General features: G+C 39.0%; 1 protein-coding gene across 1 annotated transcript in view; it reads right to left on the minus strand.

Moving 5' to 3' along the window:
• The window catches only part of fstl5 (follistatin-like 5), a 183255-nt gene that overhangs the window by 16394 nt on the left and 150120 nt on the right, over window positions 1–16741 (minus strand). Inside the window, exons 12-13 of the mRNA XM_085360253.1 lie at window positions 3419–3445; window positions 3080–3198 (exon numbers count right to left, since the gene is read on the minus strand). Of these exons, the coding sequence (XP_085216379.1) occupies window positions 3080–3198; window positions 3419–3445 (146 nt within the window). The remainder of the gene's footprint in view (window positions 1–3079; window positions 3199–3418; window positions 3446–16741) is intronic.

Here is a 16741-nt window from a genome sequence, read left to right on the forward strand (position 1 = left end):
TTAAAACCAGAGGGGATCATTTTGAGGTTGTAGCTCCTACATATTGGAACAGGCTAAATCTGTCGTTTGTTTTAAACAAGTGCAGAGAAAACGTTTTCTGCAGTCATTAGTTTTTAACCTTTTGTCCTTTTTCATAACTATTCTTCTTCTAATGTGCAGGGGAAAATCTAAGGCTGTATCTTTAACTCACATTTGTATATTTAGACATGTATAACTATCTTTAATTTGTGGTCTTCACCAAACTGTGAAGCACTTTGTATGTTTTAAAAGGTGCTATAAAAAATAAGCTATTGTTATTGTTTACAGTAAACATTAAGACAACCACCGCACTTAACATAACCTTGTAGCATATGTAATAAAAAACAAAACAAAACTCATAACACATCTGATTGTCCTTTGTTCCACAGGAAACCAAATAAAGATGCTTCCTGAAGCAGAATTGGACGTTATTGTGTTTTCTTCCATACGACATGTATCGCAGTTGAGCAGTCTATCTGGTGGATTTGGATAATGGATTGGCTGTGCATAAGCAATCAATCCTCTGTGATGGAGAAAACGTGAGCACTGTGCTGGGAAACGGCCTCATGTGTTCACACCGCAATCCACCAAGACAAGAGTGGAGTGCTGCAGTGATTGATATCCTAATACAAACACCTCTCAGAGGAACGCTTGGCTGATTGTTGCGCGTTCATGGCATCGCTTTATGTATAACAGCCGTCCAATCAGTGCAGAGCTCCTGGATGAAAGGCAGCTCAGAGGAAAGCTGCTATTCGAGAACACGTGTAAATCTAACAGGTATCTATCAGCTGGGTGCTCTGAATGTTTTGCTGCTTGAAAGCTTCAGTGATAAACGGTGTCTCAGTAGGGGAGGCTTGGTGTAAACAGTCCACTGCCATCTGAAACTCACTCTGACTGCATGAGTTATGTTAGTGAATTAACACCATGGCTCAGTGGGTACCCTACGTGTCTAGTGGACATTGTTTTCTTCAACTGTCCATCCATTTGTCCATTTCTTACCACTTATCAGGATCCAGGTCGTAGGGCAGCAGTCCAAACACAGATGCTTAGACCAGTCACTGCTTCTAGCTCTTCTGGGGGGTAACTGAGACATTCCCAGGCCAAACAAGAGATGCATCTCTCCAGCTTTCTTGGGTATTCCCCTTGATCCCCACTTTGGTGATATGCCCAAAACACCTTACCTTGAAGGCATCTTAATTAGATGCCCTTTTCGGAGAAGCGGAGGCTTTACTCAAGAATGGCTCAACTCCTCACCCTCTGTTATGCCCAGACACCCTTTAAAAGAAGCCAATTTCTTGAATCTGCAACATTGATTTACTTTTTTCTGTCACTGAAGGTTGTAGACACAAGTGAAGCTAGGAACCCAGACTGACCAATAAATCGACAGCCTCATCTTCAAACTCAGCTCCTCAGATCAGTACTGCATCCACATCAGTACACTGCACCAGGCCTGCCTGTCAATCTCTTGCTTTACTCTTCCCCCATTAGTTATCTGACAGAAGGAAAAATAATGACATATTTATTTGAACAATGTTATAAAAATGACTGTTTGAGCCTGTTGTTTTTACAGGTTTACAGAACATGTTTGTTTTTCTTACTTCAGTGAAAACGGCTCTAATGAAATTATCTGGTAAATGGGGAGGAGATGATGGAGCGCATCATCTCATGGGTAAATTGGCTGCATGTCTCTACCTGTTAGCCCTGCCCCCATCACCCTAGCTGTTGGGATGGATTTTTCCACCATGGACGACTCTTCTTGTCTAGTCTGATCTTGATTCTCTTTGGGGTTTCTCTGAAACATGTTCAAATTAATCTATATTGCAATGGCAAGCTTTAGGTCCATTCATTTGAAAATCAGGAGAAAAAGAAGAGCATTGCTGACATAAGATAATTACACTATCATTTATCAAGTGTGTGAGAAAATGCAGATCTACATTTAAATCATATTTGGAATCACTCATATCAATATTGGACAGTTTAGTGACTATCAACTGTTGAGCGTTCGGCAGCTTAGCTGACTCTGAACCTCAGATAAATCCAACTGCTCACAGAAGCTGTCACTCCGTTGGATAGCATGGCACTTGATGTGTAGGATATAAATAGTGAATAACACATTACATCTTTTTCAGAGACATTAACAAACACTCCTGTCTGTTCACAGGACTCCACTGTAAAACACTAAGATGCAAACACTGACATTTTTGATCTATGCAAGCCAAGGGCTTACAAGACTATTCAACCACCTCTTCTCTGCTTCCAATTCATTAAATTAACTGGTCATTGACAAGATCTTCCAAAGTTAAAATAAAACATTTCACAGTGTTGCGAATTCCTGGCAGGCACAAATCATAACAGTCTTTGGACTTTAGGAAAAGAAATGGGTTTTGCGGAGAGGCATGAATTCATATTAAATAATGTCATTAAAATTATTGCAATTAAACTTGACGTATACTAGGTTAGGTGCTATTAATTTTCAACATTGGAGATCTGACACTTATACAAAGGAAGAGGAAAATACCCTGTTAAATACACCATAGAGGTCTCCTTTTATGCTGCATGTCGGCAGAGAAAGCACAATAGGGCTCACACAAGTGTTTTTCTTTTTTTTACACTTTATACTTTTGGATACATTAACAGTGTTTCTAACCAGAAACCCACTGTTGGTTCAGGTCTTCTGTAAAAATGTTTTAAAAATTATTACAATTTACAGTATTCTACACACTGCTTTAGAAATGCATTATAAACTATAATCTGTTTTAACAGCAAGGCCCAAAACTGACACTAGATATTCATTGAGAACTATTTCACTGCTCTTTGAAGACGGCAACCTTCTCCAGTCTCCCACCTTGTGGCTACATATAGCTATGGTCGACTTCTGATATGCTAGCCTTGCCTGGTTGAGTTAGACGTCTTTACACATCTTGCTGTTTTACTGGTGGCTTACGAAACACCTCTGGCAGCATTACTACCACCTTCTGACTGGACTTGGGCTTTACGTACATTTTTAATGATGGAATATAAAAAAAAGTCACTGAATCGTAAATGTTTTCTGACGACTCACCTGCAGAGCCAGCAGCTTCTCACTGGGTTTAATATGCCGTTGGATCTCACATGCAACCGGCTGAATGACTTTGATCCCGTCTTCATAGAACACATAGAACATGTTGCCAATGCCGAGACCTGCGAGAGAGTAACAACAGCGCCGTTATATACGTGAAAAAGCTTATGAGACTGCACAGTATGAACATTTGGAACGGAAATAAGCATATAACATTGTTATCTACTCTCGAAGCATCAAATCACTTAATCCTTCTCATCACAGTTCAGTAACCCTATTACAGAAATTCAATTAACTCAGTTTAATGAATGCTATAGTGGAGCAGAAGCAGTCTAGACGTACCTTCTTCCCGCCACAAAATGTTTGCCACTGCAAGGAAGGAAAAAGAGGGAAGCACAGATGAAAATAAATGCAAGAATCAATAGTGTCCCTTTGTGAGAACTAACACCCAAATACTGACTCCTGTTGAGGCAAAGAGGAAAGTAGACCACATGAAAGTTTTATGGAAGCTGTCTGTCTGACACCAAGTGCAACAAACAATCGATGGAGCCCTCTGCTTGGAAATAATTTGATTCCAAACACTGGAAAATGGAGTGCAGGCAACAACAAGTACTGTAAAACAGCTTATGATTTTTGGATGCTGCAATCTTACGAAGAGAGAGGAGAAAAAACCTTAGACCTCAGATCATCATCTATCAATATGAGCGTTATGGGTAAGCTGCCTTAGACACCCATGAGTAGTCCACAGGTTTCAGGCTCAGATGATTATCATAAGTCATTAGGAAGGATTAATGTGCTGCTTCTTCAGTGGCATGAAACCTGTTTTGGCTGCTATAACAGGTAATTTCTCATTAAATTCACTTAGAAGTGACTAATGACATGAAATGTGGGATGAAAGCCACATAACACCCTGAATGTTCACTGGCGACCTAAGACACAGACTGACAGTGGGCTTTCAAAGCAGCCGCTGGATACTCTGAGAGAAAAGATGACATCATAAGCAGTGTTGGTCAAGTTACTTGAAAAAAGTAATCAGTAACTAATTACTGATTACTCCCCCCAAAAAGTAATCCCGTTACTTTACTGATTACTTATTTTCAAAAGTAATTAATTACTTAGTTACTTAGTTACTTAGTTACTTTTTAAAAACACGATTTACAACCTGAAGAGGTGATAAAGTGATAGATCTTTCAGCCCAATTCTACTTTTTCTGCATAATCATCATACAAAATGTAATCAAATGGAAAAGTCTCTTTTTTTAACTTGTTTTTATCAGTTTTAATCTTTTAACTTTATGCATCAAGCAAAACATTTAATTATATGCAACATTCTCTGACTTGAATAAATTAGTTTAACATTTAAACCTATTTTCTACACATTCCAGCACATAAAATAAAATATTTTTTGTGTTTTCACTCACTCTTTCAAACAGATGCAAGTAAAACACAGCAGAAAATAAATAAAGTCAAAGACTCAGCGGTCCTTTTCCTCTATTTTCACCTGTAAAGCAGGAGCAGGGTAGGCGGAGGGTTACCCTGGTGTAGGTGTGCTGCGGTCAGTTGAAGAATCCGCGCGAGTGTCTCTGTGAGTTTCCCATCACGTCGTAGCTACTCGGTGCTTGCTCGGAAGTTTAGGGGTTTTTTTCGCTGTAAAAAGAAGTTTTCTTCCCACGCACGATGGACGCTAATGTTTTTGTCACTTTTTATGGAATCAAACTCAAAGTAAGGTCAGTACTTCCACACTTTAAACGCTGCACGCTCATACTCTCTCCCGCACTCGATATATTATCCATTGTTGATCTGCACACAGCTGCTGTCACCAACGTCGCACTTGCTTACGTCACTGTCATGAGACATTCTCGCAAAAAAAAAATCACGGTTTTAGTAACGCAGTAACGCAGCGTTCCTACGGGAAAGTAACGGTAATCTAATTACTGATTTTGCAATAGTAATCCCTTACTTTACTCGTTACTTGAAAAAAGTAATCGGATTACAGTAACGCGTTACTTGTAACGCGTTACTGCCCATCTCTGATCATAAGACTAAATAGTGAGAAGAAAATCTAGAGCTATTATATACTTTCCATGTAAAGATAAGAGCAAATTCTTCCACTCAATCATTCTCATCCTCCAACCCGCCACCACCACCACCACTATCATCTCACACTGGCTTTTAACTGTGACCTTCTCTCATTGTTCATGTGTCCCCCAGTCTTCTCTCTGCTTCCATTCCATCTTCCATTTTCATGCATTTTCAGTCTACAAACCAATCTCCAGGCCAATTCACATCCGATTCTAATCTCGCCTCTAGTGCAGTGCTCATTCCCGCAGCCTCTTGCTCAGGTGGACGGATGCAGAGAAAGAAAAGAGAGCTGAGACAAAGCCAACCAGACACCACTGTGCTGTTAGTCAGCCTTAATCTTTCAAAAGTGCTTTGTCAAGTCTTTCCTGTGCACTCTTGCATACCTTTTAGCTCATTAAAAGTTCCACAAAAGGAGCGGGGTGTATAGCGTGGTCTGGAGGATCGAGGAAGGAAGGAAGGCAAGGACAAAACAAAAAGGAAAACAATACAATTTATTTGAGATCTGCCAAAAATGGAAAATGGAAAAGAGGAGCTGAGATGAGATCTTGTGTGCCCCGGTCTTTTCCAATAGTCCACAGTATTGATGCTATTCATCACTTGGCAGAAACACTGTGGCTGTTCTGCGCATACAAGGAGCCCATACATCAACTTCATCATCCATAATACAAAACAAGCTGGCTGCCACTGTAGGCAGTGAGTTCACTCTTTCTGGCCGTAATAACTATGTTTCCACTGGGCTACAAACATCGGGGACGCCACGCTCACCAGCCAGTCTGGCCTCCGCAGTTCCTACCCGTCAGCAAGGTTACATAAATTCAATTTGTTTACAAGAGCACGCTGCTGCGACAGTGGGCCAAACAGCCCGTGGTGTTCACCACAGTGGCATGGCAGAAGACAGTATAATACAGCTAAAGTAATTGGGTCACAGTAGATGCAAATGTATAATGAAATTCAGGATGACTGCCTTAGGTGTTCAGCTTTTTATTGCTCTTTCCAGGTATTCTTTACGAAGTTTCTTGGAAAAACTGACCCAAGACTTATGCTTTAATTATAAGCTCTACACACATACACCTTCTCAACAGTTTGGAAGTACAAATCCTGCTCGCTGCTCTAGCATTATGTATTCAGAAAGTGAAAAAATAATGCTCGAGAAAACAGGCAGAAATATCATTCTTCCTCTTCTTTCTTTCATCATCTACACTGATACAAAAGTCTTTTGAGAACACTGATAGCATGCAGAGCAGGTACCCCACAAATCTGTGTAAAGCCAAAAAGATTTTTGCATGTGCCTGCCAACTCCCACTTGCAGTACATTGAGGCCTGGATCAAGATGTCTTAGGACTCTCTCCTTTGGCTCTTAGCCAAGCCCTGTAAACCTGGATATCAGCAGAAATTTGTCTTTAATGAACAGTGTCTAATACTACTTTTCAAATGCTCCTTAAAAAAAAAAATGAATAGGTAAATGCATGTTCCTTTTACCTACAACCCCAAAATGTTCTCTTTTTAGAATTTTCTCTGTGCTGATTTTTAGAATTAGGTAGTTGATCAATTTTCTTGTAGGTGTTTTCAAGAAAGACTATTTTCTTGATTTGCTCTACACTATGAGTGACGCTGCCTACAAGTGAAGAATACAGTACTTTCAGCATGAATGTCTGTGAAGCTTCTCTGTCATCCAGGTCATCGTAGACGTTGAAGACGTTGAAGACGTTTCACCTCTCATCCAAGAAGCTTCTTCAGTTCAGAACTGAAGCTTCTTCTTGTATGAGAGGTGAAACGTCTTCAAGCAACTTGAAGAAGTCCAGACACTTTTCTTTCCAAGCTCCTTAGACTTTCAGCATGAATAAAAAACATCGGTTTTGCCACACGAGATATCTGGATTTTTGCCTAAATGTCTCTGATTTAAAGTGAAAAAAGCTCAGGAATTTACCTGAAACTTCGTTTAGAAGTCAATTATAAATCTAGGGAGGGAGTTCAGGAGGTAGAGCAAGTCATTTACTAATCAGAAGATTGGTGGTTTGATCCTTCGCCGTGCCAGTATGCATGCCAAATGTCCTTGGGTAAAATACTAAAACCAAGTTTCCATCTATTGGATTATTGACTGTTATTGTCTCATACTGCTGCAGTTTAAGTGAAAAAAAAAAAGAAAAACTCACAAAACTGCACACCATTACTGAGAACTGAGTAATTTCCAAAACGAATGCAACAACGTATGCCAAATATGTAACAATAAAGAAGAAAGTGTTCATCCACAACAAGGTGCTCATGGTAGTGACAGCCCAAAAGTATGTAAATATACACATAATATACAATATTAAATTGGATGGGATGTAATCCCAGATTTTTTTCCTTTACTTTCAAAGCACCAAAGAGTGAGTGCCATTTAGTTCCATTAAATAAAAGAGAAGGCAGATACCGCTGCAACTGGCAGCTCACACCATAGCTATCTGACTTTAGAGTGAACTGTCCCTTTAACCCTCAGTTTATCAGACAACGCTCTGGGCGCAGGGTGGGAATCAAAAAACAGTTCGAGTTGAGGCCCGCTTCCAAACTGTCCAATCTATCTCGACTGTATGCCCCCAACTGCTTCTATCATCACTCGCACATTTTTCTGACAGATGAACATGTCAAACTGATGGAAGTGGAGCTTTGACACATGAGTCACACTGAGGCTTTTTTTTCCCATACTCTGGTTCTAAATTGTGCTCAGACAAATAATTTAAAATTTTATGCTTATGCCGATCCCTACAGAAAACTAGTTAAATGCTTTTAAGTCAGCTTTCAGTATATACACGTTGGTCTTTCTACTGAGAGGTCTGACATCATTACCAATGTGCAGGCCCTTTAACACAATGAGAAGTACAGAGTATAATTTTTAGGGGGCAATTTTCATATCATGAGCCGTATGCTTTACAAAGAAAAGCCACAGCAGAAATCTTTATCCAGTTCTAGGAAATGAGAATTATAAAGCAATGCACCTTTGTGAGTCAAAGGTCAGAGAAAATGTCATGAAGCTGTAGCTCTCAGATGGTAAGCAGAGTATCTTTTTCCTGCGTGTTTTGCAAAATGTAAAAATGATGGTTGATACGGCTGAAGAAAAGTCATGAAGGGTCATTTTAAGCGCCAAGATATTTCATGTCTTATTTAAAGTGGCTATCAACTGATGGTGGCTCAGCCTCTCTGGCGTTAAAGTGAATACTGATGAAACAATATCATTTTCAGAGCCTTGTGCTTCTCACTTGGCTTCTTCTCTCTGCACTACAAACACTTATGAGTCACCTAGTGATCAAGTCCGACTTCATACAGAGAAAGTCTTTTAGCTTTTATATTTAACCCATCCATTCTTCAGTCACGAAATTCTTTAGATTTCCTAACAGCTTTTTTTTTTCTTCTTCCCCCGTTGCTTTTAGCAGCTCTGTGCTTCAACAGCAAGTTCCCAGCAGTACTATTTAAAGTCAGGTAGAGCGAGGAAGCTTTCAAAATAACAGGTCTGACGGCACTTGAATTAGAGCTGAGAGCCCGTGGACGACCGAAGGCTGTATCATCTCTTTAGGATGAAAAGTATTCAAAAGACTTAATCCCTGAGAGTTTTCAGAAAGGAGAAAAAAAAAAAAAACGAGTTACTGGAAAGCACTTCAAACATCCAAACTTGAAAAATAAAACTTGTTTTAACTGATTGTGCTTCATCACAAACACGGGCTGCTATGGGAGACATACACGGATGAATATCCGCTGTAGCAGTGCAGCCAATGTGATCCGTCTATAATTATGAACAAAAAAACCCTTGTGGGTTCTTATTTTTATTACATCACTAAATGAATCATGCTCTATCACATTTATAATACTTTGCAAAGTCATGGCAACTAAATCCATTCAACCTTTCAGCCAGTTTAGTTCTACAAACCAGGTTTAATGTAATCACTATAATCATTCAAGTTAAATAGATTTTAAGTGGTGTTCGTGTTGTGTCCTCTGCTGTTCATGATTTGTACTGATTATGATCATTATCCTCATGATTAGTATTATTACATTAGCATTCAAAAGAATCATCACAAATATTCATAAGCTGTCATGTTGTAGCTGGGGCTTAAAGGTGTTAAAACTTTCCACTGGATTTACGTTATTCATTTCGGAAAGCCTTCACCGTGAAACTCAGTCGACAGGCAGTAGGCTGCTGACACTGCAGATAGCGTCACTGCCTGGTTAGAGTTCCTTGTTGCTGACAGCGTGTCCAACGCTGTGTGAAAGCCTGCTGTGATGGGGAGGGACGCTACTGATGGAAACATGGACGCTAGTTTGGCTCGAGCTGATCTTCTGTGTTCAGAGGATATGAAGCAGACAGCACGGCGAACAGCATAGCATTAAAACAGCTTTGTGAAGACTTCGGTGTGCAGCGGTGGTTCTCATCTGTGTAGCGCCGAGGCCCAGGAGATTGCAGGGCTTTGTTCCAACCAATCACTTGAGCAGCAGATTTCACTGATTAGATCTTCCCCTTCATCTGAAACTGTAAAATCAAGCAGTGGCGTGTTTGATTGGAACAAAAGCTTACAAACTGCAAGATATGATAAAATGGCCAAGAAAACGTGACAGAATAAAAACAGCAAGGTGTGCAGACAAGTGTTGAGGGAGGAAAAAAGTGGCATAGAAGAGGACATAACATGGAGCAAAGACAACAGTCTAACATAATTATCGGTTTAATAACATTAAAAAAAAGTTATGGGGTTATTAAGAAATGCACATGACCAATGATCTCAGTTTTGAATTTACTTTGGACATGTCATAATTTTTTTTTTCATGAAGTTTTGCAGTGATAAATGTTTACCTACAGGTAGATATCAGCTGTGGGGCTGTAAAAATGTCTAGTGTTCTTTTCATGGTGTATATCTGAAAGTTTAAGTTACTTTAAACAAGAATTTGTTGGAGGACCACACTGAGATCTAACATGGACGATCCTAAGACCTCATCACTCGATGGCTTAGATACAGACATCAGATGAGGACCAGCAGTAAGTGACTGTGCGAGAAGTTTTAATGGTCTATTGTTGGTCACATACCTCTCTGCTTATCTTGCAGATCAGCAGGTATCTGTAGTTATTAGTCTGTTTACTTGCACAAAATTTAAATAGCCTCTATGCCAACTGTGGTTCGCACCAACACAACATTACTATTGAGGTGGAACAGGAAAGGTTGCCTGATTATTTCTGCGTATTAAAAAGCTGATAAGCATCACAAATTGCTCTATTATGTCTGACATTAATGATTCAATCTAGATACTTAGCTGGTTGAAAAACACACTACACTAGTGGGATGAAGAACACAAGAATAAAGGGCGCTGTGGGTGTCACTTTGCAAAAAATTACCAAAATGCATTAAAATTTCTCATTCTGGAATACAAGTGCTCTAAGCAATAAACCTCAGCATAGCATCAACCTCAGAATCACATCACACCTCCTACAGTTGCACACAGTGAGTCACTATCTTTATTTTCACACATGTACAAAATTAGGAAAATTAGGTTGTGATAATTTCCACATGTGGGACATACTACAAAAAAGGCTCTGTGTGGTTTAGATGAGGACACTGTTACAATAGAGTTTAAAGGAAGAAAAACATGTGACGCCCACTCACTAGTGGTGAATGTGCAGAACAATTAGATGCTCTGTTAAAACATCGAGACAGCCTGATATTACACTGACTTTGTAGCAGGGAGCTGGCAGGTTAAACACTGGCTCAGTGTTCAGTCTCGCTGTGTTACCTGCACCTCCGCTGGTTGAGCCCTAGAAAAATTCATGGCTGCAGTGCTTATGTGGAAATGGCTCAAGATACCCAACTGCCAATTGAAGAAATAAGCACAAAATGTCACCAGTGCGAAATAAACATGAAAACAGAGCCCTAAAAATCTCAAGACTGGAGAATATCCAGACTGATTCAGACTGAAGACAGTCTGAATTTCTCCAAAACAATTTGTCTGTACCCTACAGGTGAAATAACTGTACCTTGTCTGCAGCTTTGCCACAAAATAATGGTTTTAGGACTCAATAGGTGAATCATATCTGAGTGGAGATGTTTCGCAGCGGAAATGCTTAACTCACTTTTCAGCCCACTCGAATTTCAAGACTCTCTGTTCCTGCTGGAGTATTTAAAGGTCATACATTAATTAATGAACCTTTACAGTGAGTCACGAAGCAACGAGTACAGAGGAAAGAATATAAAGCAGAGAAAATATAGTAATAATAAATAGATACTGGAATTGTGAGTCAAAACCAGAGTAAAGAGAAAAATGGGGATGTACCTGACCTGCCAGAACATTAAAAGCCATCTTTCTCTTGAGCTGCCAAAACAGCTATGACCCTTTCAGGACCTCTGTGGGTGTCATGCACTATCTGGTACCATGGTACTTGCACCAGATCTTTTGGGTCCTGTGAATGTGGGAAATGGGACTGGCTAATGTCAGATGATTAGATGTTTTTACAGTTTAGTGAGGTGCTGCTGGGGAGGCTAATATCTGTGAGTAGTACGAGTCAAAGTTACATGAATGCCAGGAGCCGATGTTTTCCCAGCAGAACACTGCACTGTTATGAAACCATCAATGTTATTCACCTCATCTGCTCTTAACCATGCCACAAACAGCCATAGTATTAAAACATGTGGCTTTAATGGGTTACCAGGGTGATATATATATATATATATATATATATATATATATAAAGTATCAAAAACGTAAATGTAATTATTGTGCTAACAGAGAGACAAGTGAAAAATGCATGTTGCAATTAAACACTAAACATATCTGACAAAATACGTTATCCTGTAAGTGAGTTTAAAAATATTGTAACAGTAACAAACTTACTTGTAACTTTAATAAATTATATAAAATGAAAGATTCAGATACAAAAATATTTAATGGAGATTTTAAAAATTCCATCCACCTGTTAAACAGCTGCTTCTTTCTTTGCATTAAAAAAAACTTGAATGCTTCCTTTAGTTTCTTGTTTTTCTTAAATAGTCACATATTTTAGAGGGAGGCTATACACTAAGCACAGCCACCACAAAGTAAGACAGAAAAAAGGAAAGTCGGCACAAAAGGAAACAATTGTCTTGTTATAGTAAGCAAATATTTTCACTTGGCAAGGCAATGTAAGGTGACTCATTTATTAACGGTAAAACAGCTGAAAGTTGCCACTTTAAAAGGGTCAAGGCTACAGAAGACAACTACTACCACCATGCTGTGTTCTATATGTTAATTATCTTTCTAATTAAAACTCGTCAAAAATAGTAGAACTTTAGCTGCATCAAACCATAGCTGCTGAGCAGAGCAGCTACCTTGATTAACAACGTATACAAAAGCTATTCATGCACAGAAAACAGCACACCAAAACCAAACCTCTGTTCAACATTCCCACCACACTATCCAATAGTTCAGTCACTGGAGCCAAGTGGATACTTTGTGATATTTTCTTGAGAAAGCCAAGATCATGTTTCCCATTTTATTTTACTTTTCAATTTCATATTAATGAAGATATGACATGAATCGTCCAGTTTTGCTCCCAAAAATTCCTGGATCCAGATCGTGAATCACTCCAAAATCCACCTGCAAACTTTTAAGTAATTTCGCTAACAAATACACAGAGACACTGAATTAATCACATATACCCCTTGGTGGGCATAAAAATAAAGTTAATATGTGGCTTGCTTTAGACGATAACGATATGATCGGCCCTTGAAACGGTGCAAGGCAGATTTTCTCACAAGATTATTTCTAGTAATAACTGCATAATTAAAAGTTCTTTATTTGGTCCACGAGTGCACTTCAATGAAGGTAAAGAAGCAGTAACTCGGGCCACTAGATTCACTGTAGAGTATTGTAAGTCCCTGATATGAGGTATGAAGTGCAGCATAATGTGGAGACATAACAAAGTGGAGAGACCAAAGCAACAAACACTCGCTTTGAGTCTCGCAGATCCTCTGACACTGCAGAAATAATTGGCACATTGTGAAGGGCAGATATTTATGCCAGTTTAGCGGCAGACTGTCAGAGATGGATGGCGCTCTGCCTGCTGGTGACAGCTTCTGTTAAAGAGATCTCAGAATAGTGACTGCTCAGGTTTTCCCAAACAACAAAGTGCTTGGATAAATCTGAGAGAAAAACAATTCAGTGCTGCGCCTGTGAAGAGAAGGTTTTGACCTCCAAGCTCCTCTGGTGGATTCATCTAAAAAAGATCACTCATGCCTTGCTCATCAAATCATGTTTTTCAATTCATCTCCTGCTTAATACCGCATTCAGCCCTTTGACAACTGCCTTAGTTAGTTATTCAGCTCTCCTCTCTCTTTTATTGAAGTGTTTGAATGAGAAGCCCAAGGCGGGTCATAAACAATGATTCCACAGAAAGAGATCATTACTTTCCACAAAAGTAATGTGGAAGGTTTCTAAAACATTTCCAAGTGTAATCTCAACGTGTCATTTAAATCTCTGTCTGTTTCAGATCAATGCTGGTAGATCAAGGGTAGTCTGCTGCCACAACATGCCCACAAGCATCTCATCCTGTGTAGGATCAGAGTATTGAGCTTTTGCTTGAAAGCGTCCTTGATTCTGGCACTTGAGGCAAATGTCGTCTGTTTTAATAATGTGCATATGTTGTCCCTGAGCATAAACACAATTAAGTCAGTACTTATGAGCATCGAAAAGTTAGAAAACCAGAAGTACTACAATTATATGTGAAAAAGTATTTTTATTTAGGGGTGTTTAAGTATTGTATGTAAATGATTCACAGTGTTTGCAGTTGGTTGTCCAATTTTTGATTAGTGAAAAATATGAATTATTACACACATATAGCAGGTGTTCCAAAACTTTTAATGCACATCTTCAGCTAACACAGCCCAGCTGTTATTAAATTCAGAGTCGGCGCCAGAGCCTAAAAATATGCTTTAAAAGGGTGAAAGGCTCGTCTTACTTTATTGTTTCATTTACAAAAAAAAATAAATAAATCTGCAATCACATAATTCTATAAGTCACAAAACAGAGACTTTAAATTAACAACACAGTGGGAAATTTGGATATTCCCAAAGTCCACACATGAATAAATAGCCCCACTACACAATGTGACAGTTGGCGTTGCAGGATCTCCATTTGTTTAGCACTTTTCAAGTGAAATCATCCTTCCAAGCTAGCAGTACAAGCTAATGGATGAGCTCTTTTTAGTAACGATGAAACATGAGCGAGTAGTTTCTGAAGTCTGACTTGCATTCTTAAGGATATCCTCTCCAAAATCATCAGGGCAGAAGTAAATCTCCATCAGTAGGATCAGTGTCCTTACTCAGAGCAGTTAACTGTATCACTGCAGAAACACTAAGTTACTATGAACTGGATAATTAACTTGTTTCTGCAATGCGATCTTCCATTACCAAACAAATATGACTGAATGTCCTGCTCAAGACAGCACAAACTGATCTGGATCCAGAGACACCATTTATACACGGTATGGAGGGAATTTTCTATCTTGGCTTTGGCTTCCAGTATACTGTTTCATGCTTGTGTAGAATCACCGGTGAAGTTTTCCTCCCCATATCAAGAAGGCACTCAAAGTTCTTAACACTGCCTTCGGGTCTGGAATGTCTTCACCACGAAGCGGTCAGTGAATCTGTCTCTTACCTGCCAATGTCATTCTCTTTGTACAGTGAACTCTGATAACAGAGCAGTTAAAAGAGCCAACAATGAGTACATTTTATTAGAAATGACCATACTTCAAAGGTTATAGTTGTAATTCATTTGATAAATACATCAAAAAATGAAACACAAACTACTTGCTTTTACTGTATTCAGACTACTTGTGCTTACTGACGTGTATGTCACCTCTGAAAACATATAATAAAGTCTACTTAAAATGAGAATAATTTGTGGCCTTTAAGAAATCCTCATCCTCGGTCTGTAAAAAAGTTGAGTTGTAAGTTTACTTTGTATATTTATGGATAGGCATTATTTTAAATGGCTTTAGGGAATTGAGAATGACTAAACCTGTATGCAAATTTAAATCACAGTAAGAATTAGGATTGGTTTTGTACAGAATACTTCTTCAGTAGTTATAAAATTTCCCTTTATATTTGTCCCCATAGTGTCTCCCTGAAACTATCTTATGAAACCAGATGCTGTTTTTTGGATAGGTAATAACTGCCAATGACTTTAGAGAGCCTCTCTGGCCCAACATGATATCACATGGAGCTAATCTAGATTCACACTCCAAATGTACTACAGCATGTGGGTTTAAATGAGGAAAAAACTGAAAAGACTGTGATTTATGTGGCATAAGTGGGTGGCACAGATGGTCATTAATCATAACTTTATCTAAACAGTCTAAAATTACTTATTATTACAAACAGCTGCTGCAATTGAAAAGTAGTGAAAAGTTTGTGGCAGGTTTTTTTTGCTAATAGAGAGACTGGCAGGCTGCTGATGAAGATCAAGGTGGAGAATAAGCTCAGACTCAGAAGACAATGTGACAGACCAAAAGATCTTTGAGACAAAAAGATAAAAGGGGTGAACAGGTAAAGTCTAACCAACTTGTCTAATTGCCAGTGTCTCTGCTGGCTGGAAATGAAGGGGAAAGAATCAAACTGTGTTGCCTAAGGTGGAAAGTTCCATGCTTAAGAAGAAAAGGGTGACCATGCTCTTGTAAAACGGAGACAGAGATTAAATACTGGATGGCTGAGAAGGACACCGTCAAATGAAAAATTTAAAGTTTCCACCAAACTCTACATGGAGAAACTAAGCAGACCCTTGCTGCTTCTATAGGAATTAAGAGACTGATGCTGCTACTGATTTACTGATCATCAGTAACTGTGACCACCTTTATAAAACTACAAGTTTTGGTACTTTGTTGGACTGGAGCATTCAGTTGTGTTTTAAAGGTCAGAGGAAGCAATCCTTAAAAAAATAGGCATTTTAAATTTAAAGTTAATGACAAAACAATTAGAAAAAGATTCTTCTCTGTAAAAAGAAAGTGGCAGGTTGGAAAAGTAGCATCTGAACAAACTCATAATTTCTGAAACAATGTCCTTTAGACGGACAAGACCAAAGTAGAGATATCCGGCCACACACCAACACCATAGCAACACTTCATATCAACTGTCAACATGGTTGTGGTGGAAGTATGATGATTTGAGCCAAAGGACCCTGCAGACGTGAACTAGTCTGCATACCAAAGTATTCTGTTATTCAAAAGGGATACCCGTCTGTCTGACAAAACAGGAACTATTTTCTGGGAACTATTTCTGACAGCTGTCAAGCAGTCCCTTAGCTGCATCAATTAATAATAGAGAATTAATAGTGTATCAAAGTACTATATGCTTACATTCTAATCTAATAGCTACACAAATGTAAAATAGTATCAACCTGTATGGGTTAATAGACAAATATATGCTAAATAACTTCAACCTGAAGCCTGTCAACTGAGCACGTAAGCATGAAGTGGGACTGAGAACTGCACACGTACCGCCGTTTACACACACATTAGAAGTAAAATAGACAACCCTGCATGCTCCAAGCATGAATCCTGGGATTATCTGTTTGCACTAATCATTATAAAGCCGCGGTA

This window comes from Diplotaxodon limnothrissa, linkage group LG2 (assembly GCF_057381915.1).
Source record: "Diplotaxodon limnothrissa isolate DT_005_m linkage group LG2, D_limnothrissa_male_GT1.1, whole genome shotgun sequence".
NCBI classification, from domain to species: domain Eukaryota; kingdom Metazoa; phylum Chordata; class Actinopteri; order Cichliformes; family Cichlidae; genus Diplotaxodon; species Diplotaxodon limnothrissa.